General features: G+C 35.4%; 1 protein-coding gene across 1 annotated transcript in view; it reads left to right on the plus strand.

Moving 5' to 3' along the window:
• Positions 1 to 14,916, plus strand: part of LOC124804830 (modular serine protease-like) — a 269,364-nt gene that overhangs the window by 113,452 nt on the left and 140,996 nt on the right. Inside the window, exons 5-6 of the mRNA XM_047265176.1 lie at positions 792 to 920; positions 1,006 to 1,211. Coding sequence (XP_047121132.1) covers positions 792 to 920; positions 1,006 to 1,211 — 335 coding nt within the window. The remainder of the gene's footprint in view (positions 1 to 791; positions 921 to 1,005; positions 1,212 to 14,916) is intronic.

The following is a 14,916-nucleotide window of genomic DNA, read 5'->3' on the forward strand; positions in this document are numbered from 1 at the left end:
GTACAGAAGCTGGCACTTCTTTCCTTTCAGAAAGGTGATCCAATATTGTGTTATAAGCTAGATTCTCAAAAATATTTGAAAAAAATGGAGAGGAGTTATGTGGGACTATAATTAAAGTTCACTCGTTTATTGCCACTTTTGTCAATGAAAATTGGTACTGCACATTCCAAACTGTCAGGAAATAAACCTTAACTCATCACATCAATTAACTGGAAGGAAACCTATGGGGTGGGGTTGTGGGATTTTAAAATTTGGATAAGATTTCGGTACATTGGTTGGATTATCATTATATCCAAAAAAGTTACTGCTTATCAGTACCCTAACAATTTCTGTGCTCTTTGACAGCTGATCTGGTATAAGTGATGTCTGGTGGTGGAGTAAGCAGTACTTGCCTACATAAATAAGTGGGTCTGCTTGCAGTGGTTCATTCTTTTCTTTTTACCCCTGTGTTTTCAGTGACAGTTAGGAAGAATTAATTGAATGTAGTGGCCAAATATTTGGCTGGGGAAAAAGACTTAATAAATGGCAAATTTCAAAAATGAGTATAAGCAAATATGACTAAAAAAGAAAAATTCAAGACAAGTATATTTGTTTTTAGACTGCTTGAATCTGTTTGAGTCACATCGTGTTGACAGTTGTAAATAGTACATGAATATGAACATTTTTTTGTTTTCTTTTTTACTGTAAGTTGTTCATTGTATGTTACCATAGTGATACAAGAAATTTGTTTGTAGTGACACTAATAAACTCAATTTAGATGCTTCTGTAAGACAAATAAATTTCTGTTTCAGTGCTGATGAGTTCCAGTGTAAGTCTGGGTCTTGTATTGCATCATCAAGTGTTTGTGATGGAAGACGTCACTGCAATGATGGGAGTGATGAAGCACGTGCTCTTTGTGGCAGTGGCATTGATGGTGACAGGTAATAATTCATTTATGTTTTAAGAATTATTTCCACATACTGTACTGCACCTAACTATCATACTCTTTTTCACATGTTCCAATAGACCCTGCTTGTATCCAGCAACCATTGAACATGGAACATATACAGTCTTGGGATGTGAGTCATGTACACCTGATCCTGGTAAACCTATACAGGAGGGTACAACTATCTTGCGGTACACTTGTGATCCTGGATATGAACTTAAGGGTGAAAATATTCTTTTTTGTCGCAATGGGCAATGGAGTAAAAATACACCAACATGTGAACAACGTAAGTAATGCTTCAGAGCACACTGACAGATCTCCATCAACTTTGGTCTGTACTCTTGACTACTTGGTGACCTGAAGAGCAGTCTTGGGTTGTGTGTCAGATCCTTAGTGGCCTGAACAAACCTGCTTTTGGTTGTTTGGTTCATAAAATTATAATTATGAAATTGAAAAGTATTGTCTTTAATGGCAGCCTTCTTGCATGGATGAACACTGGACTTCTAAATGGAAATCAGATGGTCATGTTGACAAACTGGAACTCAAAAAGTAAAACTAAACTCAGAACTGGGAAATGTAGAATGTGAAGTCCCACATAATTTGATACTGAATTCTAACCTGTTCCTAATCTACATAAATGACACCCATTCACTTTGATTAATAGCTCAAAAATGGTAACATTACTTAATGCAAACATACTAATTATGGCCACAATCTGTCATATTGTGCAGAGCTCAAATGATAACTGTACAGTCCTTCAATTCACACCAAATAATTTGTCTTAAACTCACAAAGATTCGTTTAATATAATTTCAAACAAATGAAAGTGACATGCTTATTGCTAGAAATAAACATTATAGTCATGCACCTTATAAGACAATATGTGTAAAACTCCTTGGGGTAATTGAATCAACACACTGATTAATTAATAAAGAATAGGTTGTTCAGCACCTTGGAGAATCTTTCATTCATTTGTCAGTTTGAAGACCAGGGTGGTGACTAATTTAATGTCCTTTCACTCACTGTTCTTTTATGGAATGGTCTTCTGGGATAGTGCAAAGAATATCCCTTATCCAACTACAAAGGGTGGGGAAGATAGTTTCATTCTTCTCGGTACCAGAGCACTTGAGGATTACTTAAAAAATCACAAGTGTCAGCTAGACGTGCATTTACCAAAAATCGAGTGACTCTGTGTTGGGCCCCTATACGTCATCACCTTACTGTAATGTACATAGACATGCACTGATGGGAAAAAGGTTTGCTGGGAGTGACTATCAGAAAGTCCTGGCTGACTAAACCAGATACTTGTTCTTACTGTGCCTCGCCTTAGCCACTCAAATGAGATCAAACTCCTCACTCAGCTAAGAAGAGGGCATAATCCAGTGAGATGTATAGCATACTCCAATGAGAGTACCCTCCAATATACGGTGCCTGTGGAATACAGGTTTCAGATTGCCCCATTTAAACTGATTGTATTTTACATTTGAACAAGAGGATAAATACTAGGTTACTTGCAAATCTACTTTCTGTTTGATGAAAGTATGGATGTGGCACAACTTCCTAAGTTTGGTGAAATATCTGCTCTATTTCTTGTGTTATTAGGAATGAAATTTTAAGGGATTTGTTGAGTAAATGGCTCATCCAGGTATTATGAAAGTGATGATCCAGTTAGACTTCAGTAGGTTTTACTATGAAGATCAGATGCACAGTCTATTGTGAATGTTATAGCCTGATGGGCAGGTCAGATATGTGTGAAACTGGGAGTGTATTAAATTATAATTATGCATTAATCACATTCATCTCAGACTATTTTAGTAAGTATCAAAATGTCTTAATAATCTCACCATATATCACTAAACCCAACAAGCTGTCATCAGAATGAATAGCCACAAAACTGGAACCAAGAGCAAAGTAGACCCACCCCCCTCTGGCACAACATGCAGCTGAACATAACATGCTAGATTTCAATGGCTGCTTTACAATCTGAGCCATATGGATCCTCCCTTCCACCACCAGATTTTCTGAACGATACAGACAGGAATTGTCCTTACAACATATTCTCCACCCCTGAAATTATCTCAGCCTCAACCTATGTATGATAACCTAATGTCCCCGCACACCTACACCATTCACCCAACAGTTGCTGTCCCCTCCATCCCCCCCCCCCCCCCCCCCTCCGCATCTTTTGTATGGCATCCTCTGCCAATGTATCAATCCATCCTTTCCCCTTCCCTGCTACTCTACTTCTCTGCTCCCTCTCCCCCCCCCCCCCCCCCCCTCCCCTCCCCACCACAGCCCAATTTCCAATGTTGCAGCTGGCAGTCTCTAGCCCTGCACATCCCATCAGGCACTCTTCTCTTCCCCCACATGTACCCTGCTATCCCTCCCCCTTCACTGCCCTCCTTCAGATTGCTCCATCTGGTTATAGCTTCTATTTTTAAAGATGATTTAAAGTGAGAAGTAGACATACAAACTTCCCACTTCTTTTATGCAAGGTGACTTACTTGAGATTCGCAGCCGATCTTCTTTGATGGCTAGCTGGCGGCTGGAAAAATCTCTTGACTTCATCTCTGTAGACTGATGCTAGATATGGGAATATTTAAGCCTCTCTCTCTACTTGTGAAATAAGTAGATATGCAAACTTTACTTTTCATCAACCCACAGTATATTTGGACTCCATACGGAATAAAATCCTTACTTTCCACATACATATATGACTTCCAGTAAGTCACTTGCTCCATCCAACGTCAGAAACAAATTTAATTACATTTATAAAAGAGCTGGCTTAATAACCACAACTCTGCTTCACATGAATCATAAAATACGTCTTGCCTCTACCAAGACTAGATTAAGAGTTTTCAAGATTACTTTTTTCAACTGTTCTGCTTTCACATAACAATAGTCAATGTCACAGTAGGCACAGAGATGCATAAAAACTCCATGGTTCTTCCTCTAAAACATCTATGGATTGCCTGACAAGTACTTGTTGGTGCCGTTCAACTGCCACATCTACTTTCTTCTCGTTACTGACTTTAAACCTGCACACACAAATATGTGATGTGCAGTAGGTAGGATTTTACCATCCCACACTCATATCTAGAACATCGTGTGTTCGAGATGGTAGAAGCCTGAGTGGTTCTAGAATTCACACAGAAATTCTCGAATCATTACATATCCCCCACCCCAGATTAAACAAACAATATTTTATACATAATCATTATGCAACTAATATTGCACATAATAACACTTTATATTTCATAAATATACATGTGCTTTCTTTCAATAACTGTGAACAATCTTTCACTTCCTGTTTCGCTATTCATTCTTATTTTACTTTGACCTGTGGTTTTAGTCAGCTTTTCTAATATTTAGGAATTGTGAGGACTGTTTCTCTTTTCTTTATTTTGCTTTTCAATCGAAAACTTCAGGTGTTTATGACACAAGAGTAATCTATTTTCTATTCTTATCTTTCTGTACTACCTTTTTCCTAGTATGTTCTATTTTCACTATTTTCATTTTTTTGTAGTTTGTAGTTTGAAGGAACACTGGGTGAACTGAAAGTGTTCTTTTGGACACTCATTTATTTCTACAAAACATAATAATGCTAGTCATTCATAGAATTTATACTTTCCAGAATAATTCCTATGAAATTTGTGATTTTTGTCACAATACTGTCCCCTTCTCCTGGTATCAGTACCTATTCCTTACTTGTGGGTTGACCTAATGAGAGCACTTCCTCTTTCCATTCTGGGAGGAATGCCCTTTATAAAACACCCCTATTTTTTAGACCACAGGTCTTCCTATCTCCACATAGGTACACCTGCCCTTTATACTTAGTGAATGCTCAGTACACCCCCATTATCATTTCTGAGTAGGCCTCATGGTTCATTACCCTAGTATACATTTCTGTGTATAACATAATTAAGTATTTTCTGGTAAAGATAGATTTATATCTTAAGCTTGACATTTATTCTTTAATACACCATTTACTCCCCAGAGTCCTCGTCTACTTACCAACTTTTATACTTTCAATAGGTATTATATTAACATATACTATTCATGTCCCACTGTCCTTCAATTCATTAGAGTATTTATTATACTGACATTTCTTATTGATCATCATGGTTAATGTTCTCTCCTGCTTTCATTTTCTCTCTTTGCTCATGCCTCTTTCATAGTTTATATACACATTTTCCTTATGTATATTTGATTTAGAACAGTCATAACTTCCTATATACAAGTGAATATTTCTAGATGTACCCACATTTTCCCCTACAACACTTGATGGTTCTCACATCATGACAGGCTTTCTAGTCTGTAATTGTATGTTTGTGTAGTCTGATTCTTTGGCCTTCTTATCTAAAGTAATATGTACATTATTAGAAACCATGCTAATAAAGAAGGACTTCAGTGACAAGTTTATGAATATGGAAAGAGGGAAAAATGGACAGGTCCTCAAATGAGAAGTAAGAAAGGAAAAAATAGATATGGATGCTAGGATAAAAGAAGAGAAAGAAGATAGCCCCAAAGACATGAAACCCTTTCCACCATCATTCCGCAGGATCCATACCTCTCAGGTGCTTGCGTGAGATGACGGAGGTGGTTTGGTGTTAAATTATCTCCTACAGAACGGACTTGTCCCACCTTCAGCATCGAAGTCCCCGAAGTAAATCCTAGCAACCCAATGGAAACGGCAAATGATGAAGAATCAGGCACACTTGTTTGAGATGGTTGTTTGAAAGGTGTGCTGTGTGTTTTGTGTTAATCATGATTTATCTGTTCATGTAAATCATGCTCTTATCTATAATACCCACCCCATTCAAAGTTTTATACAAACCCTCTCCTCTATATCACATCTCATAAAAGGCATAAAATACTCTATACAAAATAGAAAAATGAATACACTACAATATAACAATTGTTCAGCTAGTCATATCTTATTGTATTTTGCATAAATATAATAATCTATTCAGTTTATTTTGCCTAGATATCACTTCTTTTTGGTGATTTTCTTAAGTTGTTATCTATTTTATAGTCATATTTGGTTTTATAAGCAGGATAGTTCTAGATTTTAAAGGATACATGACAAAATAGTTTAAAATTTTAAAGGGATTCTGTGCAGGAAGACTATTTTGGAAGAAACACCGAAAACAACTCGGGATCTGATGGTTGTCACTCCGCCTGTTAACTGAAAATGTTAATGTCCCTGGGGGCTAGATGACTCTAACCAGGATCCATGGATCTGATATTAACTTTTCTATTGCACTGAAAGACCAGTAATTTTCTTTAAATTTCTTTTGAAAGTCCTCCCAAGAGTAAAAATTCTCAATATTTACTGTAATCCATTCTCAGGCCTCCCCAAGAAGGTACCCCACAGCAAATTCTATTTTTTTAGAATCTTCCCAATTTTTTTGGTAGTGCTTGGTTAAACCTTTCTAAGAAATGGGACGGATATACCCTCCATCCAGCTTAAATTTAGGGAATTGTCTAGATAACCCTGAATTAGTTCCCCATTGTAAATCAGTCACAGCTTCACTAGTTAATACCACATTAAGTGAAGTCACCCTTTTTTCTACTTTGTCCTGGATAAGCTTGAATTCTCTCCACAAGTCGTCTATACCCTTCCTGGTATCACTAAGTTCAGAAGACAGAATAGGCGATATGTACCCAGATGTTATTCTCTCGTTAACTTTTCGATCTATAATTTCTTCAAATTGTTCCTCTAAACTATTTACATTTATGATAGTTCATTATTTTCTCTTTGAAATTTCTTTCTACATCATCTACTCATGTACTGACACCTGTAATTTGCAATTGAATAATCGGTGTTAATTCATTATTCTTATCTACACTCTCTTTCAAAATATTCAATACCTGCTTTACAGAATTAAACTTAACATTGCACACATTTTCAGAAGATCCTACTTTTCATTAATTTCGGATTCCATGTTATTACACCTGTTCTCAGTGTTAAAATCTAACCTTTTTGATAAGTCTTTGAAATTGTCATTCTGTTTCTGTCTAAGGTCAGTAAACATTTGATTTACATGAATAGTCAAGGAATTAGTCAATTCATTCTTTAAATCTATTTTTAAATTCTCTACTCTACTATTTAAAGCATAAAATTCAGTCTTAAGAGCACCCATGCCCTCACATAGATTACTAAATTATTTGCTTTGTGAGTCAACTTTGGCATTTAGGTAACCTAGATTTGTCACTTGACTATTTAAAGCTTTACTCTGGGTACTTAACTGAGAATTTACCAAGCCTAGTTGTTTACTTAGTCACACTTTGATCTTTGATTAACTTTACCAACTCAGCCCAGTCAGGTGTTTCTTTGCTAAGTCTCATAGCTGTAGCTGGGTCTTGAGTTTCTCCAACTTCTTGTAAATTTTCCATACTCTTAAATGCCTTAGCTCTCATAATCATTTAAAACAAACTTTAAATATGATGATTACATAAATAAAACTTCAATCGACAGTATGTACCACTTCAACTAAAGTAATGAAGTTTGGTTTCAAGCTCACCCGGCGTAGAAGGTTCGTTGTGTAGGTGGGAAGATGCAGCGGCAGGTCAGCACTAGTAAAGCTGTGAATTTTCCATGTCTTCACCATTTTTCATTCAAATTTTGCTTCATTGGATATTTGAACATATTCCAATGTCTCAGAGTAAATCCCTTGTTGTGTTATGTATGGTTGATAGGGCAACACATAACTACTTCTATAGTTTTTGACTTAAATTTCCCGTTTTCTCAGGTCCTTTCACACAAGTCACCACGTTATAACATTTTTGATGGTGATTTAAAGTGATAAGTAGATGTACAAACTTCCCACTTCTTTCATACGAGGTGACTTACTTGATTTGATATACTTGTACATTTTGTAAAATTCCATTACCTTACCTTTTTTGGTATAATCAAAAAACCCTTTTTTTCACTACAAACAGAATAACATCCTCCTGCATTACTTTTACACTCAGAAAATAATCAAATAAGTGTTAAATCTCTGAAATTTTACATAATCAGTGTTGCATAGGTTTTATGTTCCCATTTACTGTCAAAAACGACTGTTAACCAACATTTCTACTCAAAATATATGTGTCACTCTCTCAAAATGTTAACCATACATTAGCCAAAATCTAAAGCAGTTGAAGATACTATCTAACTTTTTGCACACTAATGACAGGATAGAAAGAAGAGTAAGTGACGTCACCACTGATGTGTTCCAGACAAATCTTGGGACTCCCTACTTGTCCTCTGCAAAATTTGAAAACTAAGTTTTTTGGATGTAAGCTTTCAAGGCAGTAATATTTCTCAAACCTAGGAGTTTTCTGGACTTAGGGTATACCAATCTGTATGCATTGGTCTGGGTAATTTCAACTACTTCAAAGGGTCCAATGTAAATATGGAAGAATTTCTTAAATTGATTGTTCATGAGTCTTAACAAAGACCAAGTCACCAAGATTTATCTGAGTGTTTTTTACTTTCTTGACATGTCTCTTTCTCCTAGCCTCACCTTGTTACTTCATCATGTTTCTAATAATTTCTTCTCTTTCCTTGGTTGAAATTGGTGTAAAAGTTGGGACATCTACGGATTCATTTATGAAATTTGGTGGCTTCCTATTAAACATAGCTTTGAAAAGGGAAAAATTTGTAGTTGAGTGTTGTAAACTATTTATAGCATCTTCAAAATCTGCAGTTTTTTCAATCCCAGATGTATGTTTATGGCTACAGTATATTCTACACAATCTCCCAATCTCTCACATGCTTCTCTCTGCTGGGTTACTGGATGAATTATATGCAGATATTAAAATGTGTTTAATTTTTGTTCTTTGAATCATATTGTAATGATTCATGTTGAATGTTACTTAACTTAAGTTTCTTCTGCCTGGTCCATTGATGAATGAATGCGAAATTTTCATGCTTCACAAAATTTATTCACAATAATTGACATCCAAACTGCACACTCGTCATGTAAACAAAACACCGACAGACTTCACTGATCTCTTTGACTTCCAAAAGTAACTTCAAAACTGACTGATCGCAGCATCACTGCATAGCTTTATATAGAATTTTGACAATAAATTCCAAAATAAAGCATTATTAATTTTGTACAATTTTGATGTTACAATCAAAATTTACAAAATGTAAAGAAACTGATGTTACAGCCGAATAAGGTATAAAATACAATATTGAATGACAATCTTTTATTGTAATCTCTTTAGTTTTCCATAAGAAAATCATTCTGAACTTTAATTACAATACTGTCTCTTGTATTATTTTAGTTATGTAATTAATTACAGTTTGCATTTGGTTACTAACATACAATTGTATTACAGAGCTCATGCTTTATCCAGTTATATACATAAAGTGCACTAATAAGGCCTCAAATTCTGGAAATTGGAAAACTGTGAGATGTAAACAGTTGGACAGATAATTAGAAATGTAATTACAAAGAATATTAATTACAGAGGGAGACATAAAAATAAATAACGAATGAAAATACATTGCTTGGTAATAACTTTTAAGCTGTTTCTCAAGATAGTGAGGTCTTCCGTTACTGGATTTTTAGATCACCATTTTGTTAATTAGAAGCATTGATTTTTCATGCTAACATCTCTGCAGTCTCTAGTTATTTATTGCTGAGGACTTATTACTCCAGTTTCTTGATTGATTACTTAATTTAGTATATGTACATAATTTTATCAATGACAATAATCCACTGATAATTACGACAATGCATGTCCTTCTAGAACATTCCACATACCTTTGCAATGAATATCAAGCTTTTTATCAAATAGGACAAAATGATACATATAAAGATACAGATACAAGGCCTTAGGAAGCACTGAATTGTCCGATAACTATCCGGATGCATATAAAAAAAGTGGTACCAGACATTTCATATGAGTCCTAGGGGGAGTCTGTACTGTTATAATATACCTCCAATTATTTGCAATGAATTGTGACCAATTATCTGATAATATGGCTTCATGTTTACCTACTGTAGGGATATACTTGTTTTCAACTAGTCTTGCAATTACATGGCTAGTGGCTTTCCCAATAGTGCGGAGTTTAATAAATTTTGAGAAAATTTCTACCATCACCAAAATGTAATTGTATCCTGTTTTGATGTGGTGGGGGGTTCCATAAAGATCAACAGCCACGAGACTTAATAGTTTTTCAGGTGCATTCGAACCTTGACTAGTTTGGTTGCTCACCTTTACTTTTTGGTGTGTGTCACAATTGGCAATAATTTTCTTAACATGTTTTGACATACTACAAGGTGTACAACTTTGCTTGTGCCATTTGCCGATAGGTGGTATCAATGGTAAGTAATGGTAGAAAGAAACAGATCGCAGACATCAGGCAATTAGCTTGGACCTTGGTCAACATAATCTCATTCAAACATTAGTCAGTTTGTGTCTGCATAATAAAGTTGTTCTTAACTGAAAATGTCAGTTTAAAAGCCTAATTCTCATCATTTGTGGGAGTTGTTACTGTTTTATTCTAATATGAAGAAATCAGCAGCTGAGTCTCATCGAATGCTCTCAAGTACATATGGTAAGGATGCTATTAGTGAAAGAACGTGTCTTGAGTGGTTTCAACCCTTCAAGAATGGTGATTTTAATGTCATAAACTGGCATAGTGGTGGAAGAGAGAATGTTTTCAAAGATGCAGAATTGGAGACACTGCTGAGTGAAGACTCGTGTCAAACTCAAGAAGAATTGGCTTGATTAGTGGGTGTGACACAGCAAGCCATTTCAAAACATCTTAAGGCTATGGGAATGATTCAGAAAGAAGGAACTTGGTCCCGTGTGAGCTGAAACCAAGAGATGTTGAACAGCATTTGTGTGTTTGTGAACAGTTGCTTCAGAGGCAGAAATGGAAGGGATCTCTTCATCAGACTGTGACCAGAGATGACAAATGGGTTCATTACGATAACCCTAAACACAAAAAGTTATGGGGATATTCCAGCCATGCTTCCACATTGACAGCCAAACTGAATATTCACGGCTCCAAGATTATGCTCTGCATTTGGTGGGACCAAATGGGAAGTCCTATCCCACCCGCTGTATTCTCCAGACATTGCTCCCTCTATCAATTACCTGGTTTAGATCAATGACACATGGCCTGGCTGACCAACACTTCCGATCTCATGAAGAAGTTGCAAATTGGATCAATTCATGGACTGCTTCAAAAGATGAACAATTTTTTCGTGCGGGATTCGTACACTGCCTGAAAGATGAGAGAAAATAGTGGCCAGTGATGGAAAATTCTTTGAATGATACATGTGTAACGAATTTGTTTCATTAAAGCCTCAAATGTTGGGGGGAAAATGGCAGAAGCAAAGTTGTACACCTTGTATAAAAATAAAAGTTTTCTCGTAATTTTTGAAAACATTTTTGTGCACCAAAATGTTCATAGCTTTCATGAGTATAGCTCACAAATGTTTTAATAAATTCATCAAAAAGTTGGTCTAAGTGCGCAAGTTTAATGATCTGGTTTTTGCAAAACTCTTTCTTATCTCCTCTCTGCTCCCTGTACATTGGACCATTTAAAAACTCACTCTTTATCCTTGCCTGTTCAGTATCAGACCAAAACTTTTTCAATAAACACTTTTCAAATTCATCTTTGGATAAATTTCTACAGTAAAGTTGGTTGGCCCATGACAAGACTTCCCCTTCTTTTAATAAACTTAATTTTTAATTCATCACTCGTATGAGGGAGAAAACTATTACGGCAATATTGTACAAAATCAACTGGACGAAAATGCTTGTCACTAGGGAAACTCTTTAGTGGCATAGTAGGAAAGCTTGGGTGTCCTACATTACAGAATGTTTTTAGATAAGCCCCATCTTGTAACTGTTGTACTTGTTTTTTAATAATAGTGACATCACTATGCAAGTCTCACAGCTATCTTCTGAACTTTGTCATCTTCATCCAAGGCAACAATGTCTATTTGTTCAATTAGCTTATTTATAAAGGTTACAGTTTGTTGACTAGTGTCTCCAACAGCATCTTTACATCTAACTTCAACAGTACCTATCTCAGATCTGAGAACCTTGTCTACTGTCACTATTTTTGTCTCTAAAGACTGTATTTTAGATTCTCAAGCCTCTACCCTCCCCTCTACTTTTTTCACACTTTTACCTGTAGCTTTCATTTGAGAAAACTCACCAACAAAGTCTTTTTTAACATTTGAAATTTGTGCATTAAGCTCTCCTCTAATGAGATTACATTCTGAGACTACTGACTTCTCAAGTCTTTCACTATTTTTTCCATTGATGACATTTTTTTTTGCAAGTTTTTCACCATTTATTCCATTGGTGACATTAATGCTGTAAACATGTGTTCTAAATTTAACTGTTTGTGTTTTTCACTCAGCATTGTTTTACTTACGTGTGACAATACTTGTTTCTCATGCTCAGGACTTGAATCTAACACACTATGTCTAGAAATCCTGAGTTTTGCACTGATTTCATTTGACTGTTTTGGTGGGCTGTTGTCTAACACCCCGAAGCATGTCTTTATCGGCTATGTCCTGCTTAAAATCACTAATTGAAGCTGGTAGGTTTGGCATATTTATTTCACTGTTCTGATCATGATCCATTGTTTGTAAATTTGTTTATAATTTATCAGTGCTAAAAACAAACCTGGAAAAAATGTTCACACAACACTGCACTGATAAAACACAAAAATATGTGTTTTAATTGGTACATAGCTTATTATTGTCCTAGATTGGGTAGGTGGCATCAACTTCAACCTTTACAACCATGTATGTCCATAGTGTTGTGTCCTTACAACACTTCTCCATGTGTACTATGTCAAATTATATTTGATTTAAAATCATTCCACTCTGTAGCACATTTTCATGCTTTTTAGTCACCTGAAGCACAAACACTGTCAAAAATCCAAACATATAAGTCATAAAGACATCAGTTTAACAACCCCCTTTTTTATACACAATAGGATGGCTCATAATTGTAATAAATGTTCATGGAGTAGGAAAAATTCTTCCCTGGGTCTAGTGGTAGTTTTACAGAAAAAATACTCATCTCTTTTTTTTTTTTTTTTTTGAAGATCTCCTTCAATCCGTTGCTTGAGTTTCTTCTGTCTGGGACCCAGATTCTTTTGTAGGTATGGAAACCTAATAGATTGCTGTGTTTCTTGAATAACATAGGCAACAAGCTTATTCATATTTAATTTTCATGTTTAATTGTCCTAGATGCCTTGCTGCCATCAATTACAATGTTCATTCAGTGAAATACATTCCATTTGCATGCAACTCGAATTTACAACTTGTCCGATTACTGAGCACAACAGAAAAAAAGCTATACATCCCTCCTACCTTTCCACAAGAAAACACACAACTCACCCCCAGTTAACATCATTCCAAAGTACATCAGTAAAGATAGTCATACTAAGATTGAAACATAGAACATTCATATTTACAGAAAATGAAATTCACTCAGCAGCACAATAGGACAATTATGATAACATATATTCACATAAACAAAAATTTATCTTTTTGCATTACAGTAATTTTATGAAATTTGTTTTTTAATCACAGGAATTCAATTTTGCAAGATTTTTATAAAATAATTATTTTTTGTATTTCTCTTTTTTGTTGGGCATTTGTAGTTTGTTGAATGAGTTTAGTATTAAGTACCAGATTGTAAATGTATTTTTCCCTTGTGAATTTTTTAGATAAATTAATTTTATAGGTGTCAGACAAAATTTTATAATTGTGTTAGCATGACATATACTACTATATAGTTGGAGTTTAAAACATTTCAAATAAGATTGAAAAGAGGAAAAGATCATACATTTGAGAATATACATGATCTAAACAGCTTACTGCATGTTACAGGATGAGTCAGTAGCTTTTGAGAAACAGTTCTCCAAAGTCAATATACAGATGTGACCAGAGTTCTGATGCCTGGAGAATATTTTTGATATAGAGCTGACTGGTATTTTTGACATACAGGGCATTTAGCAAAATTTTTTTTCATTGTCTTTTCTGTATTTTTCTAGTATCAACACTCTCTGGCAATGTGCTTGGTAGAAACTACAACTCTGTGGCATTGATCTGTTGTACTTTTGACTTAAGCACTGCAGGAGTAACCACAGCTGTCTTGCCAGATTCTGAATGCATCATAATGACACCTTTGTACACTACAAGTGCATTTAGTCTTTGGTTGATTAAGTGACTTCTTATCACTAGGCCATTCTATTTGAATATATTGTTTGATCATAGGTAAAATAGGATCTTTAGGCACAAGTCTGACAGTTAACTTTTAGTTTACTGTGAAAACTTCCACAGTGTCTTTACTAATGTCTACTGCAAAAGAAACATCTGCCAATGAGTGAAATTTTTTGTCTTGCCCTACTGGAAAACATGAAAGCAAATCCAAATTCACATGTTGTACTGTGGACCTGGATGTAATTTCATAGTCATAATTCAACAGAAATAGCATGCAGCACTGCAGTTATTGAGTTGTCAATGTAGGAACATTGTTGTTTGGTCCAAATGTAGACACTAAAGACTTGGGGTCTATGAGGAGGTCAAATCTGTGTCTAATGAAATTTGTTGACTAAAAATATAATCACAAGAGGCTCCTCCTCAATCTGTCATTTCTTTGTGCCACTGTCAAAGTCTTTGAATAAACACAACTGTTTGTTCAGAACCATGATATCACTGTAACAGAATGGCACCTATGCCATAATCTGAAGCATCCACAACAGTTGTGTGCATCTAATTCAGCTTGTATGTTGTAATACATCTGGCATCAAGCAAACATTGTTTTAATTTGTTATATGTGCATTGGCATACTCTGTTCCAGTTCCATTTGGTGTCTTTTCATAAAAACTTGTGCTTTGGTTTGCTGATGGAAGCTCCATGAAGGAGAACCTTCTAGTAATAGTTTATTTCTCGTAATGCAGAAAGTAATTGCATGATGTCCTTGGGAGCATGAATGCTTTTAACGGT

Source organism: Schistocerca piceifrons, chromosome 7, assembly GCF_021461385.2.
Source record: "Schistocerca piceifrons isolate TAMUIC-IGC-003096 chromosome 7, iqSchPice1.1, whole genome shotgun sequence".
NCBI lineage: Eukaryota > Metazoa > Arthropoda > Insecta > Orthoptera > Acrididae > Schistocerca > Schistocerca piceifrons.